The 15,574-nt window shown below is 43.4% G+C and overlaps 2 protein-coding genes across 4 annotated transcripts in view; both read left to right on the forward strand.

Annotated features, from left to right (window-relative positions):
* LOC132471900 (uncharacterized) overlaps window positions 1-5,186 on the forward strand; it is a 21,976-nt gene extending 16,790 nt beyond the window's left edge. The window contains exons 2-4 of the mRNA XM_060071263.1: window positions 2,376-2,960; window positions 3,348-3,467; window positions 4,020-5,186. Coding sequence (XP_059927246.1) covers window positions 2,376-2,960; window positions 3,348-3,467; window positions 4,020-4,869 — 1,555 coding nt within the window. The 3' untranslated portion in view covers window positions 4,870-5,186. The remainder of the gene's footprint in view (window positions 1-2,375; window positions 2,961-3,347; window positions 3,468-4,019) is intronic.
* A 5,308-nt stretch (window positions 5,187-10,494) lies between these two features.
* On the forward strand, window positions 10,495-15,536 carry LOC132472071 (apolipoprotein L6-like). 3 transcript variants are annotated; one of them, XM_060071527.1, is made up of 3 exons: window positions 10,495-10,648; window positions 13,214-13,717; window positions 13,807-14,364. In XM_060071527.1, the coding sequence occupies exons 1-3, from the start codon at window positions 10,614-10,616 to the stop codon at window positions 13,958-13,960; spliced, it is 693 nt and encodes a 230-aa protein (XP_059927510.1). In that variant the 5' UTR covers window positions 10,495-10,613; the 3' UTR covers window positions 13,961-14,364. The 3 variants fall into 3 exon arrangements, with proteins under 3 accessions (XP_059927510.1, XP_059927501.1, XP_059927494.1); XM_060071518.1 differs by lacking the exon at window positions 10,495-10,648 and having other exon boundaries at window positions 13,581-13,717; window positions 13,807-14,049; window positions 14,279-15,536; XM_060071511.1 differs by lacking the exon at window positions 10,495-10,648 and having other exon boundaries at window positions 13,698-14,049; window positions 14,279-15,536.
* The last annotated feature ends 38 nt before the right edge of the window (window positions 15,537-15,574 follow it).

Genomic DNA, 15,574 nt, shown 5'->3' on the forward strand with positions numbered 1-15,574 from the left:
GAAAATTAATTTGAGCTTCAATTCCATGTCGGTATAACACTGGTTCAGGTAGGCTAATGGGGAAATGTTTTCCTGTCGGATGTTGGCTTGGGAGTCTGGCGATTTTATCTAGAGTTTTTCTAAATCTGGGCGATTCAATAGTCGACAGGACAAGCATGTCTTCTACAATGAACCCTGCAACCAGCCTGTCTTTCCGTGTCACTTGCTTCTGCGCTCCAACACTCGAACACGCCTTCGCACAAGCAGCTACGTCACTCAAATCTATCGCTATGGCAACGTGCCGAGGCAAGCAGGCGCTGCAGACACACAGGCAGCACGCATGCACGCACCACAACAGAACAGAACTTTACACGCAGGCAAACACGGCTTGGGTGACGCAGGGAAGGGCGTTACTATAGTCTAGTAAAGCAGTGTAGTTACCGATATTTTAAATGTAATGCGTTACTTTACTTTGTTAAAAAAAAATAATATCGTTACTTTGAAACGCGTTACTTGGAAACGCGTTACATTGTAACACGTTACAGTAAGTCAATATACTGTAACGTATTACTTTGTAACACGTTACCCCAACCACTGGTTAGAGCCTCTGTAAACCAGTGTTGGAGCCTCTTTTCATCACGCCACCCTGTTGGCGAGACTCCAGAGGAGGAGGGAAATGTGAGAAAGTTACCCCTTCTCACGGTTTCTCCCCTTCCAGCAAAGTGATTGTAGTTTTTGTGCTTCCGTCGCAGTAGGGAGCAGTATGTTAGTCCATCCAGCCTTGCCCAGGACATTTTACCCCATGTAAATCGTATGGCCTAACTTACCTTGATTGGTCCACCTGGGACTAATTGCTTGCCTTATTTAAGGGCTGTATCATTCTGTGTTGGGGTGGCTGAAGGCAGGTGCTAGCCAGTACTAGGAACCATATGTTATGCTAGGTCAAGCTATGCTATGATGCTAAATTGCTAACAGCTATTCTTTTTGAGACATTAATTTGTAATTTGGAACCAGGGATTTGTTTTTGACTGTTTTTTAAGTAAATAAAACTTCTTTGCCAAACGTTGGTCCCTCACAGTCCACTTGGGGACATTTTTCTCCTTGAATGAGACAGAGACACATGACCGTTAACCACCTCGACATAAATACAACCACTGACAAGACCCCAAATTCATATTCCCCACGTAAAACAAGGACACACATAAGGACATTAGACTTTAGACTGACATCAACACACAATCCCCTGGCTACAGTTCGCAAAGTGCATAGTGGCCAGTATTTCATATGCCATCAGAATAGATAAATACAATTGGTAAAAAAATATGTCATGTAAGACAATAGTGTGTTCCCTGGTTAGACCCGCTATGCAGGGGAATTAAAACCTTCATTTTAAATGTTGCTTTAAAAAGCTCATGGATTGTTGAATGAATGACTGTTATGTCCTATTTTTGGAAAGGCCTGGGCATCGAAATCTGCCACCTGAGGGTAATGGTTCAAAGGTGGTGAAAAGTGGTAGTTTTGTATTTTGTCTGCTTTACTCATTACTCTCATACATCAAACTCTGTCTGCCACTGTGGTTTTGGTTTACTCAAGCAACTGTATAGTGAACAACTATAACCAGTACTCGAGTTGTAAAAATATCAGGGGTGGATGGTTGAATGGATTTAACGGGACAGATAATTTGTGCTGATGACAGCGCATATGGTGGGAGACAAACCGTGTATCCTTTTGATTGTTTAAGCACAAAGATAATGCTGTCAGGCTGCCAACCCCATTCTCCCATATCTCATGGTAGCTTCCAAAGAGTTTTATAATCTTGCTTTGAAATCATTAGCCAAGCAATAGCTTTGAAGCCAAGACTTGACATAAACATTAAGGGTGGGAAAACCGTCCACGTAGAGTTTATAGCATTCTATACAATGTTACACAGGCTCTGTATTCTGCAGACTGCTCTAGAACTTGTTTTAAGTTTGTATATAAACAACTCGCACATGTGTGGTGCGCATGCAAATTGACGTGACGTCAATTTAAAACAAATTGTCGTGTCAAGACTCATTATATGTGCACGTTCCCCTCGTCCACAGTATTTTAGCCTATTCAATATGCTCAAAAACTAAATGATGAAATAGTGGTAATAGTGGTATATTTCCACAGTCATTGATAAAATATCTGTTTAAGAAGGGGGATGATTTTGACCATCTTTATTTCAAAGGGGGATGCCATCCCCCCTCATTTCGAGTACTGACTATAACAGGTCTGATTATTTTGGTCATTCCTCCACTCATTCTGTGCCCTGCCTTTATGGTGATCTAACAGGTGGAATGGAAGGAAATAATCAACGTCCTGTAAGCGGTTATTGCTACCAAATGTTAATCTAGTTAGTTCTTTATCCTCAGACCAAACGCGGTGGAGATGTTGCAGTTGTACGTCTCCGACACTCTGGACTACTTTGACACAGTGACCGACTTCTGTAACGCAAACTCCAGATGGATGCTCCAGAGGGAGAAAGAGCTGGAGCTGATGAGGGACATCAAGGAGAGGGCCAGCCGACTGAACCTTGGATTCCTCCAGGTGTTCAAATCTAAAGAAAAACGCAAAGAATTCGGGGAATACCTTCGCACCAAGAGTACAGGCAATAAAAGCGAGGAGCTGGAGAAAGAGCTGGCTACTGTGCTGAAGAACACCCGGGAAGGAGTGGAGAAGCTCACCTGCTTCCTGGATGCTGTGGAGAAGCTTGCAGTAACTTCTCTGCAGGTGTTCACGGGCGGAGAAGAGGTGGTGAAGCTGTCTTTGGGGTTCAGCCTGGAGAGTGTGAAGGACATCATCTTAGCTGCCCGGCTGGTCTGTCCTCGCCTCCTGCACTTCAAGAGAGATGCTGAGGTCTTCTTCACGCCCAGCCTCCACAACGTGGCCATCTTTGAGGCTGAGTTGGACAAATACATCCGCACCACTGAGAATATCTGTAAGACGATGGATGCAAGGTAGGCTGTCTGGGATCACGACTGGAGATGCATGGATCGATTCATTCACAATTCCCACACAGTATTCCACAGTATTGAAATACTCATTTAAAATGTTTTGTATGTGTGTGTGTGTGTGTGTGTGTGTGTGTGTGTGTGTGTGTGTGTGTGTGTGTGTGTGTATATACCTTCCTTCATGCATGCATGTATGTCAATACCCTCCTTCTGCGTTCCTTCTCAAGATTTCTTCCTTGATACATAAGGGAGTTTTTTCTTGCCCTTTGGGGGGCTAGGGTCAGTGGGGGGGGGGGGGGGGGTCATATATGTGGCCTGTTAAGACCTTTGAGACTGGACCTGTGCTTAAGGGCTACACAAGTAAAATCGTATTGATTTGATTTTAATTCCCAGCTTTACTGTCGGCTTCGGGCACAAAAGACGCCACCAGCCTTTGTTTGAGTTTGCGGAGGATCTCACGGAGGAGGACCTGCAGAACACCCTGGCCCACGTCAAAGCCCTCTCCAGTCTCAGGTGAGCAGGAGCATCACTGCGGGACCCGGCTGCCAGTCGCCCTCGTGGTCCCACAAATCAGTCTTTAGATAGGTACATGATACACAAATACCAAAATACTTTCTCTTACTCTTTCTCTTACTGCCATTTAAGTGCAAACGGGCCGTTTTATTGAATATCACTTCATAATTGATTCGACCAATCATGTTGACCAATCATTAGGAACAGCTTACTCGTTATAACGGTGCCTTTTGGTGTCTTGTTGCCGGCCCAGGCTCTGTGCGGTCATCCCCCAGAAGCTCATTCATTCACATTTATAAATATCATTGACATTCAGAACCATCCCCATGAGATATGACTAACCTGGAAGTAGACCTAATATGTTGTTATTCACCAAGGCTAAGTTGTTTCATGGTAAGGTACCGAGGGCACTTATTGAAACTTAAGCTAGCTGTAGAGATTTGATGGCTGTTTTATTATAAATGAATCCATTCTAACCTACAAATCGAAAGGTTTGTTCATATTTATTTTCATTTATATTTATATTTTCATCTTTTCCATTCCGTCGTTCAGGAGGGACCAGGACTTCAGACTAGTGTTCTTATTCCAGGACAAGTCGGTGTCGGGCTTTGTCAACCAGTTCAGCGAGTGTCTTCCCAGAATGCTCCAGTTCCTCGATGAGATGGAGGGCTGTGCGGTGCAGCTAGACAGGATGAAGAAGGGCTCTAAGATCTCCAGGGTGACTGGGAGCTCAGTGGGGGTCCTTGGTGGGGTCATGACCCTTGCAGGTCTGGCTCTAGCCCCGGTGACAGCTGGGCTGTCTTTGGGTCTGACCGTGGGGGGGGTAGGTCTGGGGATCACCAGTGGAGTAAACTATGCAGTCACCACAGTAACGGAGATAGCGGTCAATGAAGTACAGAAGAAGAGAGCCAACGGAGGCCTCCAGTGCTTCATGGAGGATGTGGAGAGAATCCAGGCGTGCCTGGATGAGGTCATCAACCAGAGGGAAGAGACATTGGGAAAGGATCATTTGGATAGTGCTAAAGGAGCTGCAGGAGTGGTTTCTGCAGTTAGTGGAATTGGTTTCAGTGCTCGTTCAATTCATAAAGCTAGATTGGCTGCAAGAATTCCAGGAATAGCAGAGCAAGCAGCAAAGGGAACCCGGGCTGTGACCCAGATGGCTGTTGGTATTGGGTTGAATGTCCTTTTCATTGGTCTGGACATCTACACCATCTGCACAGAAAGCATCAGTTTGTCCAGAGGAGGACAGACTAAAGCCTCCGAGTTCATCAGAGCCAGGGCGGTCCTTCTGCGCTCAGAAGTGGACTGTTGGACAAGAATCCATGACTCCGTGGATACTGGCATGAAGCATTTTGAGAGTAGGGAAAATGTTCTTCAGAGCTCATTCAGAAATCAATTATAATGCTCTCTCTTGCATTTGTATGTAATTGTTGGACCAACAGGGAGAAATCTCTCATCCTAAATCTCATGAGATTGACACATATTCAGAAACCTTATAGTATCTGAAGAAGCAGTGTTTTGTGTGCGCTCTGATATCGGTATATTCTGTGTTGCAACACAACGCATGATGAGTCAGGAGCTGTTGGTTCTTGAGGTTTCTGGTTCTTGGTGCAGTAGAACATTACAGTACTTGTTTCTCTGCTTGAGTCCAAGGTAGGACATGTTTGCGTGCAACACGTATCTTCAAAGTAAACACCCACCTGTCTTTTCTTACCTTAAGTGTGTGTGATTTTTAACTGTTGTCTTCCCTGAACGACCATTGATTATTGATACAATTGCTCTTCAATTATGTTACCCTATTAATGTACATTTTGAGTGTGGCAAAATGAAAGCCAACAAAATAATGGATTTGATTGCCTCGGTTTCTGTCTGCTTTAAGAAACGCACAAAGCTTAGGTCAAATAAAGTCTATAGGCCATAGACAAAATGCTGATGGTTTTTGTACATATTTTATAATTGTAGGCTTATAATAAACAAGCCTTGGTGATTTATGGCACACATATAAACTTATTTTTTTACACGTGAAGACAATATTAGTATATTCATAGAAAAAGAAAATTGTAACTCGATTTTACGTTAAGTAGTAATTAGTTTTAATTCGTTTTAAGGAACAGCATGACCCAAAATAAAACTATTCTTGATTAAGTTTCATAGGCGTAGCGGCCATATACATTGGGGGGTACAAGTCCCCCCCAATGTTCAGATATCCCAAAATGTCCCCCCCAATAAATCGCTGGGAATAGGGATATAGCAATTCAATATTTCTATGGGTAGAACACTTAGGTTTTCCCTGAAGTACACTCCGTTCCCTGAACGCATCTCTGCGCACAGTGCGCGCTGCACACCCTAAATAACTCAATCCGATTCTATCTACAGCTCTTACAGCCAATGAGAATATGGCTGTTCGGGCTAGCTAGCCAATGGGATAGATCCATGATTTGATTCGTCCCCGCACGTGCGGCTCGGTGACGGTGACTTGTGTCACTCGATTGCATTGGTCATCAACTGTCTTTTTTACATGACCATGGAATCAAAAACATCAACAACAGCAAATTAGTGGCATGTTACGATCGAAAACACAGGTAAGTTATGAAGCTTTTGATAGTGTCTATCAAATTTCGTGGGTTTTTGTCGCTTCTCTAGCGAGCAGCATCATTAGCTATGTGTTACCTATGTAATAAGCCAGCTAGATGACGTTGGCCCCGGCCCCATTCCGTAATTCCAACGCCTCATTATGCCGACGTCTCAATGTTCCGAAATGTTCCCCATTAGATCTAAATGCATGGGCCGTTTGGTTTTAAATGTGCTGGGGACAGAGATGCATTCGGAAGTGCATTTTCAGAAGTGCTGGGTACAATGAGGATGTGGATCTTCCCTGTGGCATGTTCACTTTGGTGTGTTCAGAATAAAGAGAGTGAAGCACAGAGAGAGCAAGAACGTTTGGAGGATGAAAGCAGTGTGTGTCAATCTGGTAGTGACATAGAGGTGAGTAGCCTAATGCCGCTTTTCCACTGCATGGTACCAGCTCGACACGACTCGACACGACTCGACTCAGCTCGCATTTTTTGCGTTTCCACCGCGGTACCATGGTATCTGGTACCTGAAGTGGCTGCTTTTTCTAGTACCTACTCGCTCTAGGTTCCAAGCGAGCTGAGCCGATGCTAAAAGGTGACGTCGGCAGACGGCCGGCGACTGATTGGCCAGAGAGTGTGACGAAGTCACGAGAGCGACATGGCAACCATGCTGGTAACATCCATAGCAGCGCCGCAGCCAACATGTTCCACTTCTCCAACTTCTTCAACATGCCAGCTAATAATAGTAATGCGATCGATGTCCTCCATTGTTGTTATGTGGGTTCTGTCCATGTGTGGGTTGCGTATGTGTTGTTTGCGTCGCGTACACAAATACGTCACGGCCCTTTCGCGCAGCCGACCCCGCCCACGTCCAGGAGGTACTATTTGCGGTGGAAAAGCACCCGTGCTGCTACCGTGTCGAGTCGTGTCGTGTCGAGTCGTGTCGAGTCGAGCTACATGTGCGGTGGAAAAGCGGCATAAGAGAGGAGTTCTGGAAACTAGTAGAACCTTGGCTTTTCCTATGTTCAATGCAATTTGTAAGTTACTTTGGTTAAAAGCGTCTGCAAAATGATTGTCAAAGAGTAAATATTAATGGTTTAAACCGAATTGTGACATTAGAGCAGAATCCTGTTGGCAGTGGCACTGATGTCTATAGTGTGTTTCAGTAGTCTGCTGGTAAATAGTTAGCTGATATCTGTGATATTATTCCTTCCATGTTTCCTCTGTTGTGTTCAGAGTAGAGCTAGTGAGCCAGCGGGAGAGACAGAAAGTTTGGAGGATGAAAGCACAGGGAGAGTTTGTCAATCTAGTGGTGGCATAAAGGTGAGTCGCCTAAGAGAGGAGTAAATATGAAAGGTTAAGACCGAATCATGACATTCAAGCAGAATCCTGTTAACACACATGTATATAGTGTAGGGTTGTCAAAAAAATGTATAGTCAGATACTAATGGATTAAAATTATTTAGGGTTAACCCTAACCCTAAAGGATTAGATACTTATGTGCAACAGTATCGATACTAAAACCGCTGTCTTCATCATCTTCATCTCTTTTTTTTTCTCGCCTCCTTCAGTTGACACACAACTTTACACAGCAGCGTTGCAGTTGCTAATATAGCAATATAATAATTATTAAGTCAAGTCTCATTCAAAGTTACAAAACATTGTATAATGTATGTATTCATAGATTAATCCATAACTAATCAGAAAACATTTAGGTTATGTCCTTGACATGTCCAATTCTTTAACAGTGCATCATTCATTACGGCTAATGGTTTCACCATGAGATTAGCTCAGTGCGCTCTCTCATGAAACTCATCTAGGTACTTATTAAACAAGTGGCTGAAAATATCAGAAAATCTGAGGGGTAACAAAAGTTTTGGGGTGGGGTTCTATTTAGGTCCATGAGATAGATGCACCTGGGTGGGTTTTACTCAACATTGGCAAATGTGATGGTTAAGCAATAAAAAATGTAATGGAAGTAAGAACTGGCTGGATTTTGTGTCCTTGTTGTGGTGGTGCAGGTGTTTGTTTGTGTGTGTTTTGTAAGAAAGACAAAACATCAATGAATTGAATGTGGGAAAACTGACTGGATTGGTTGAAATATTGAGGAGCACAAAATGTTACATTAAATTGAAAAAGTAAAGGAAAACACACTCCCAGACTGCTTGGTCACATCCAGTATTAAAGTGTTTTAAACATCCATCCCTAGAAAGGTGCTAGGTATTGAGATTTTGCTCTCAGTGTGCACCAGATTAATGCATGTTCAAAATCTTTGCCTGGGGGGCCGGACCCTGCCCCCAGGCATTTGTCCCCCCCAATGTTGAAACCATGGCTACACCTCTGGTTCAGTCAATCATTGATTGAGCCTTCATTGACCTTCGCCGTAGTGCCCCCTAGTGTTCATCTGGGGAACTACAAGCAGAAACTCCAAAGTCCATGTTTGTCGTGTTTTATCTCATGTTCTCGAGTTCTCGAAAAGAGAGCTATGGGGAAGATAAGTGATTCTCTGTTTAGGTATAAGGATTATATCGGTCTGACTACAGCAGAATACATCGAATCCCTTCAGAGCTTTGAGATCCGTGACAGCGACTGTTATGTATGAATAAAGACGCGTTGTCACAGAGCTTTAGTCTGAGCTTCCTACTCCATTAATTCAACAAACTAACTCACGCATGCGCGACTCGCATCAAGAGTGCAAAACCAATTAGAACATGGGATGTCGTAGACATGCGTAACATAACATTCATTGTTGCAGCAATGTCAAACATAACACCAAGGTGACTTGAACAAATACAAAATACTATGGTATCTGTCAAATGGTCCGGGTGGCCGGAGGCAGTGGCGAAGCTAGACCTTTTTGGGGTGGGCTCAAGCCCACCCAAAACTTGCCTTAGCCCACCCAATCATTTCGTCCTCAAATCGAATATTCTACCTTTTTTTTTTTTTTACTCAAGCAATGAGAGAATGGATCCTGTACACTAATGAACAGGCACAACTGGGCTAGTGAAATCGAGCGCAACCTTCCCGCAGGAATCTCTACCCTCTGATTGGTGGGTGGGCGTCTCCTGTTTGACAAAACCAAAAAGGCAGCACGAGCAAACTTGTCAGATGGCTATTAAATGACAGGTGAGCAGGAGCATCACTTACATTACAAGGCGATTCCATCTATGCCTCCTCTTGAATTGCTTCATGTTTTAGTCGGCTTGGGCTTGCAATGCCGGTAGCATGATAAGCTTGATAAGGTGCAAGGAGCAGAAAAAGTTGACATGGGTGCTAATTTTCATTTGAAAAAAAACGCTGGCATTATTTTATCAGCTGCGGGCGTATTCATTGCCATAACAACGTGAGCTAATCAACAAGTACAACATTACTTGTTCTAATACTATGAGACTCATGAAAACGCCCTCAGCTTATAAAAGGTGTGGCGAGCGGCAAACGGGACTTAGTGTCTTATTTATTTTAATAAGTTACTTATTTTATTTTAAATAAACATAATACCAAGGGTCAGAAGTTTTACAAGAATTTTGATCGTACAAAGTCATGACAGAGGGACTTGGTGTCTTTATTCATGCTTGAAAGATGAACATATTTTTTATTTTTTTGAAAGGGAATAAGCAGATGTTATCTCCGCTAATTGTATTAATCTGAATCAATAAATATTAGCAGGTTCTCAATATTGAGAAGCACTGGTTTAGAAGATGTTGTACTTGTTGATTAGCTCACGTTGTTATGGCAATGAAAACGCCCACAGCTGATAAAATAATGCCAACGGTTTTGTTTTAACTGAAAATGAGCACCCTTTTTTTGCATCAGAAGTTTTATAAAAATGTATTGATCCCTGAAAGTGAGACAATGTAGTTTATTGCTCCCGAAATAGTGGTATGTTTCTCATATTATTAACCTAGTACATTTTGTACCAATGTGTTTCAGTGTAAATAAAAAAAGGGGGGGAAATATGGTCATTTTTGAGTGAAACTTACACAAAGGAAATTTAATATACCTCAAATTTGTTATTACAGTTCACATCCATTGATTATTCCGTCATCCAAACAGTATTCTTTCCTTTCGTCACTTTAACTGCATTATTTAGCTAACACTGCCAGCTTTTGGCTTAGACGTACAACAGCATAGTAACCAATAAAATAAAGGTCGTAGAATAAAAAAATCTTGGACAGGACTTTATATAGGCTACTTCATATACCCCTGTGGCTTCCTGAGGTTGAGCCCCCCCAAAAGTCAGAACCTAGAATCGCCCCTGCACTGCAACAAAAGCTGTTGTTCAGATGTTGCCGTTTCTGATATTTTAAAATTCTTGACATTTTAATTAAAGTGATACACTAACATTTTTGTTTAACAAGCGACAGTTAGTCGCTTGTTAAAGTCACGGACTTGTTAGATCAGTAACTGCGCTGCGCACTGACGTCAAGGACAGTTACGTTAGTTGGGCTTGAGATGAGCACCACGGTGCGTGCGTGCGTGTGTGACCCGCCCGTTCGAACAGTATAAGAACCAGACGAATTCCACAATCTCTTTATTGAACAAGCAGCAGAAACATTTCTACTGGCTCTTTAATATGGCAACCCAGGGAAAAACCTCTCCCGCACTAAGGTAACCTTTCATCTTATTTCTATACATTTATTGAAGGCATCTTATTTCATCTTATTTCTATAATTTTATTGAAGGCATCTTATATCATCTTATTTCTATAATTTTATTGAAGGCATTTCAACACACACGCACGTTCACGCACGCACTCGTGTTTTATATTCGTGTTGAAATTAACCGAACTAAAGAGAAAGTGATATGGCCCACCTGACAATTAGTAAATTAATTAATAAATCGAATCCAATTTATTTATTTTATGGTGCATTTTAGAAGGAAAAACCACTTCAAATCATTAGGCTGCATCCGCGCAGTGGAAACGAAACCATATTTTTGCAACAATATAAACGGTATTTCTCAAGGCACAAACGAAAGTGAAAGAGAAACTCATATTTCTCAATTACAAGAAATTCCTCGGCAAAGCGTAAACGAAAGTTAGAAAAAGTCACTAAAGATACTGCCCTGGTACAACAAATACCGTCCATCTCAAGGATTTTTAACAAATAAACGAGAACAAGGTGACGATGCGGAATCAGTGACGACGTCCATCCAGCAGTTGTTACAGCGCTGGATGCTAGTGCTAACTACTATCCTGGCCCGAGCGCGGAGGAGCCGTCCGAGAGCGCTGGAGCAGCAGCTCAGCCTCCACTTCCCACTGACAACGACGTCACCTGCAACGATGACAGCCTTCTCACATCGCCTATGAAGAAAACTGAAGAGACCCCGGGGGTCGAAATTGAAACTGGGGATGAGGACGTTGACAGTCACGGATGTGACACGGATGTGTCACGGATCCTGCGTTGTGGGAAAATATGTTATAGGCTACATGTGTAAATTAAAAAGAAGAAAAGTCTCCTTTATGGCTACCTTTTTAAAAGTTACATATGCTTTACTTATTACTGATGATCCGTCAGATTCTGACCAAACAGCCTCATGGAAATTATATTTAACAATTGTTAATATCTAACGAAATTCGTTAAAGGAAGTCATTAGGTGCTTTTAAAGTCATGGTATTAACCTGACAGATTCCATGTTCTACCGTTAAAACGAGAGTCTCTCTCGCTCTCTCGCGCGCTCTCTCTCTCTCTCTCTCTCTCTCTCTCTCTCTCTCTCTCTCTCTCTCTCTCTCTCGCTCTCTCTCTCTCTCTCTCTCTCTCTCTCTCTCTCTCTCTCTCTCTCTCTCTCTCTCTCTCTCTCTCTCTCTCTCTCTCTCTCTCTCTCTCTCTCTCTCTCTCTCTCTCTCTCTCTCTCTCTCTCTCTCTCTCTCTCTCTCTCTCTCTCTCTCTCTCCCTCCCTCTCCCTCTCTCTCCCTCTCCTCTCTCTCCCTCTCCCTCTCCCTCTCTCTCCCTCTCCCTCTCTCTCCCTCTCTCTCCCTCTCTCTCTCCCTCTCTCTCCCTCTCTCTCCCTCTCTCTCTCTCTCTCCCTCTCCCTCTCTCTCTCTCCCTCTCTCCCTCCCATTGTCGTGTTTTGTGTGTGTGCGTAACTTGGAAAGGTATGTTATTGATCTTTATTGTTTCTTCCCATCCCATCCCATCCATCAAAATAAGCTCAGAAATTATGAGGCCTCTAGGCGCGGAACGGGGGGTGGCTTTCGGGATTGAAGCCCCGAATCTCACTTTAAAAGCCCAGGATCATTTTTAAGCTTTTGAATTTTCATTGCCACCTAGTGGACATGCAACAGCATCGATAATACGTCGCTACAAAATCATGGGCCTATTGTTGGCAAGTTAGCATAGTGGGCATACCACTTGTAAAATACAAAAAAGCAAACAAATAATCCACCTCTGCAACCCTGCTCCTTGGAGTCTCAGCTTTCATATGGCGTATCGTTACTTTATAGCATGTGTTGCCACTGTTGCCAGACCGGTTTGGCAGTTTCCAATCATCCAAAAACCAACCCAAAACGTATAATGCCAGAAAACCGATTAATCATATATTTATGCAATCGATCTCTCACACCCACAAACCTCACAAGGTCTGTGCAAAGAACACACTGACAGTCAATGAGGTTACATTAATACAAGACACACGAAATAGGCATGTAACTTAGCACTGGTGAGCACAATTAACACCAGAATGCAACCTTATTGACTGAGACCTAACTTTCAGAAAATGTATGCTTGGTAGGCCTACATGAACTAAAATAAAACCACCCTCCTGCATAAATTGATGATACATTTATGTAGAACTTCAACTTTAAATAATCTAACAAAACTTAAAGAACACAAACCGAAGAACACTAGACCCACTCAGATCAATGGGATTTATGTAAGTCGACACACAAAGTCGATTTGCATAACATTCTTGGCAAGAGCACGCTCTTGCCATGAATGTTAACAATAATAAGATATCATAGGTATTGTTTACGCTCCCGGTAAATGTTCTGTATGACGAAGTCACCTTCACCTTGGTAAGGGAGGAGAGACGATTACAAAGCTTTAATCACCCAGACAGGGTGGTCCTTTGATAAACTTTTAATTCAACAATCATCATACAGCAAAGCACGACATTGGCATATACCTTTGACTTTTGATGCTAAATTAATTATCCGTCTTTCTTTGAATTCCCCAGGGATGAAGCAGTAAGGTCTCTGCAGCAGTATGTCTCGGAGACACTTAAATACATTGACACAGTGCGGAACTTCAGCGGTGGGCAGGCGAGTGGCTGGAGGCTGGCGATGAACGCAGAATTAGATAAACTGAAAAGAATACTAGAGCTTAAAGAAAAGAAAACGATGATAAAAGATGAACAGCAGAAGACGCTGAGTACTGCGCTGAAGAACACTCTGGAAGGAGTCGAGAAGCTCACCTGCTTCCTGGAGGCTGTGGAGAAGCTCGCAGTAACTTCTCTGCAGGTGTTCACGGGTGGAGAAGAGGTGGTGAAGCTGTCTCTGGGGATCAGCCTGGAGAGCGTGGAGGACATCATCTCAGCTGCCCGGCTGGTCTGTCCTCTCCTCCTGTGCTTCAGGAGAGATGCTGAGGTCTTCTTCACGCCCAGCCTCCACAACGTGGCCGTCTTTGCGGCTGTGTTGGACAAATACATCCGCACCACTGAGAATATCTGTAATGTGATGTGGTAGGCTGGAGGATTCAACAGTGATTTATAGCAAAGTCTTCCTTAAGTCAATAACAGCATAATTTGACAGTAAACCATGTCATTCACAGCTCTGCGATTGACTTTGAGGACGAACGAGGTGAACCACCACAGGTTCAGCTGGCTGAGGATTTAACATTGGATGTCGTGCAAAATATTAGTTCTCACGTAGACCATCTGATATCAGGTGAGCACCACACAAGATCTGCAGATGGAAGATTATGACTTTCAATGTTTTTATCATTGGATCTTGGGTTTTTGGCATGTCGGCCAAATCGATTGGGACAGACAATAGTTCATTACAGACACACTAGGTGAAGCCCAACTTGAAAAGGTGTTTGGATAAGACCAGACTAGTGGTCTGCTGTGTGAAGAGCAAAAGCATTGTTGGCTTTGTCTTGGAAGTTAATATCAAATCGCTGACTTGATAAAAAGAGTCCATCAAGATATGCCAAACTTTCACATTACACACAGAAAAAACTGATTGTCTAAGGACGGAATTAATCATAAATGTTTTATTAATATCTGGTCCACTTTGTCCAGGGAGGACCAGGACTTCAGACTGCTGTTCCTATTCCAGGATGAGTCAGTCTCCGGCTTCGTCGACCAGTTCAGCGAATGCCATCCCAGAATGCTCCAGTTCCTCATTGAGATGGAGGGCTGTGCCGTCAAGCTGGACCGGATGAAGAAGGGCTCCAAGATCTCCAGTGTGGCTGGGAGCGTGGTGGGGGTCCTTGGTGGGCTCACGACCCTTGTAGGACTGGCTCTAGTCCCGGTGACTGGGGGGCTGTCAGCGGCGCTGCCAGCTGGGCTGTCTTTTGGTCTGACCATGGGGGGGCTGGGAATGGGGATCACCAGTGGAGTAAACTATGGAGTCACCACAGTAACGGAGTCATTTGTCAACTCTGCACAGAACGAGAGCGCCGCCACAAGCCTCGAGAGCTTCATGAAGGATGTGGAGAGCATCCAGGCGTGCCTGGATAAGGTCATCAACCAGAGGGAAAGTGAATTTGCAGAGGGTAATTGGGATGTAGCTAAAGTCGGGAAAGGGGTTCTTAAGGTTGTACGACTTGGCTCTGGTGTTCTTAAGATTTCTAAAGTTTTTTCGAAGGGAAAAATTTCAAGTATAGCAGATAAAATAGCAAAGGGAACCCTGGCAACGACCAAGATGGGTGTTGGTATTGGGTTGAATTTCCTTTTCATTGGTCTGGACATCTACTCCATCTGCACAGACAGCATCAGTTTGTACAGAGGAGAACAGACTGAAGACTCAGAGTTCATCAGAGCCAGGGCGGTCCTTCTGCGCTCAGAGGTGGACTGTTGGAATAGAATCCATGACTCCGTGGGTACTGGCAAGAAGCAATTTGAGAGTAGGGAAAATGTTCTTCAGAGCTCCTTCAGAAATCAATTATAATGCCCCCTCTTGCATTTATATGCAATTGTTGGGTCAACAGGGATCCTAAATCCTCATGAGATTGAAACATAATCAAAATAAAATAAATAAGTGTTTTGTGTGCGTTCTGATATCGGTATATCCTGTGTTGCAACACATGATGAGCCAGGAGCTGGTTCTGACTTGTTTCTTTGCTTGAATCCAAGGTAGGACATGTTTGAGTGCAAAACTCAAAGTAGAGACCAACCTGTCTTTTCTTACATTTAGTGTGTGTGATTTGTAACTGTTGTCTTCCCTGAACAACCATTGATTATTGCACTTGCTCCTCAATTATGTTACCCAATGAATGTAAATGATGTACCTCCGAGTGCGGCACAATGAAAGCCAATAAAATAATGGATACGATTGCCTCGGTTTCTGTCTGCTTTAGTTAATACACAAAGCTT

This window comes from Gadus macrocephalus, chromosome 2 (assembly GCF_031168955.1).
Source record: "Gadus macrocephalus chromosome 2, ASM3116895v1".
In the NCBI taxonomy this organism is placed as follows: domain Eukaryota; kingdom Metazoa; phylum Chordata; class Actinopteri; order Gadiformes; family Gadidae; genus Gadus; species Gadus macrocephalus.

Bases quoted from the DNA above. Each gene is read 5' to 3' on its own strand.
- LOC132472071 (XM_060071518.1), top strand. From the start codon at position 13,967: ATGTTTTTATCATTGGATCTTGGGTTTTTGGCATGTCGGCCAAATCGA. The intron at 14,050-14,278 runs GTGAAGCCCAAC...CACTTTGTCCAG, and splicing joins GTTCATTACAGACACACTAG to GGAGGACCAGGACTTCAGAC.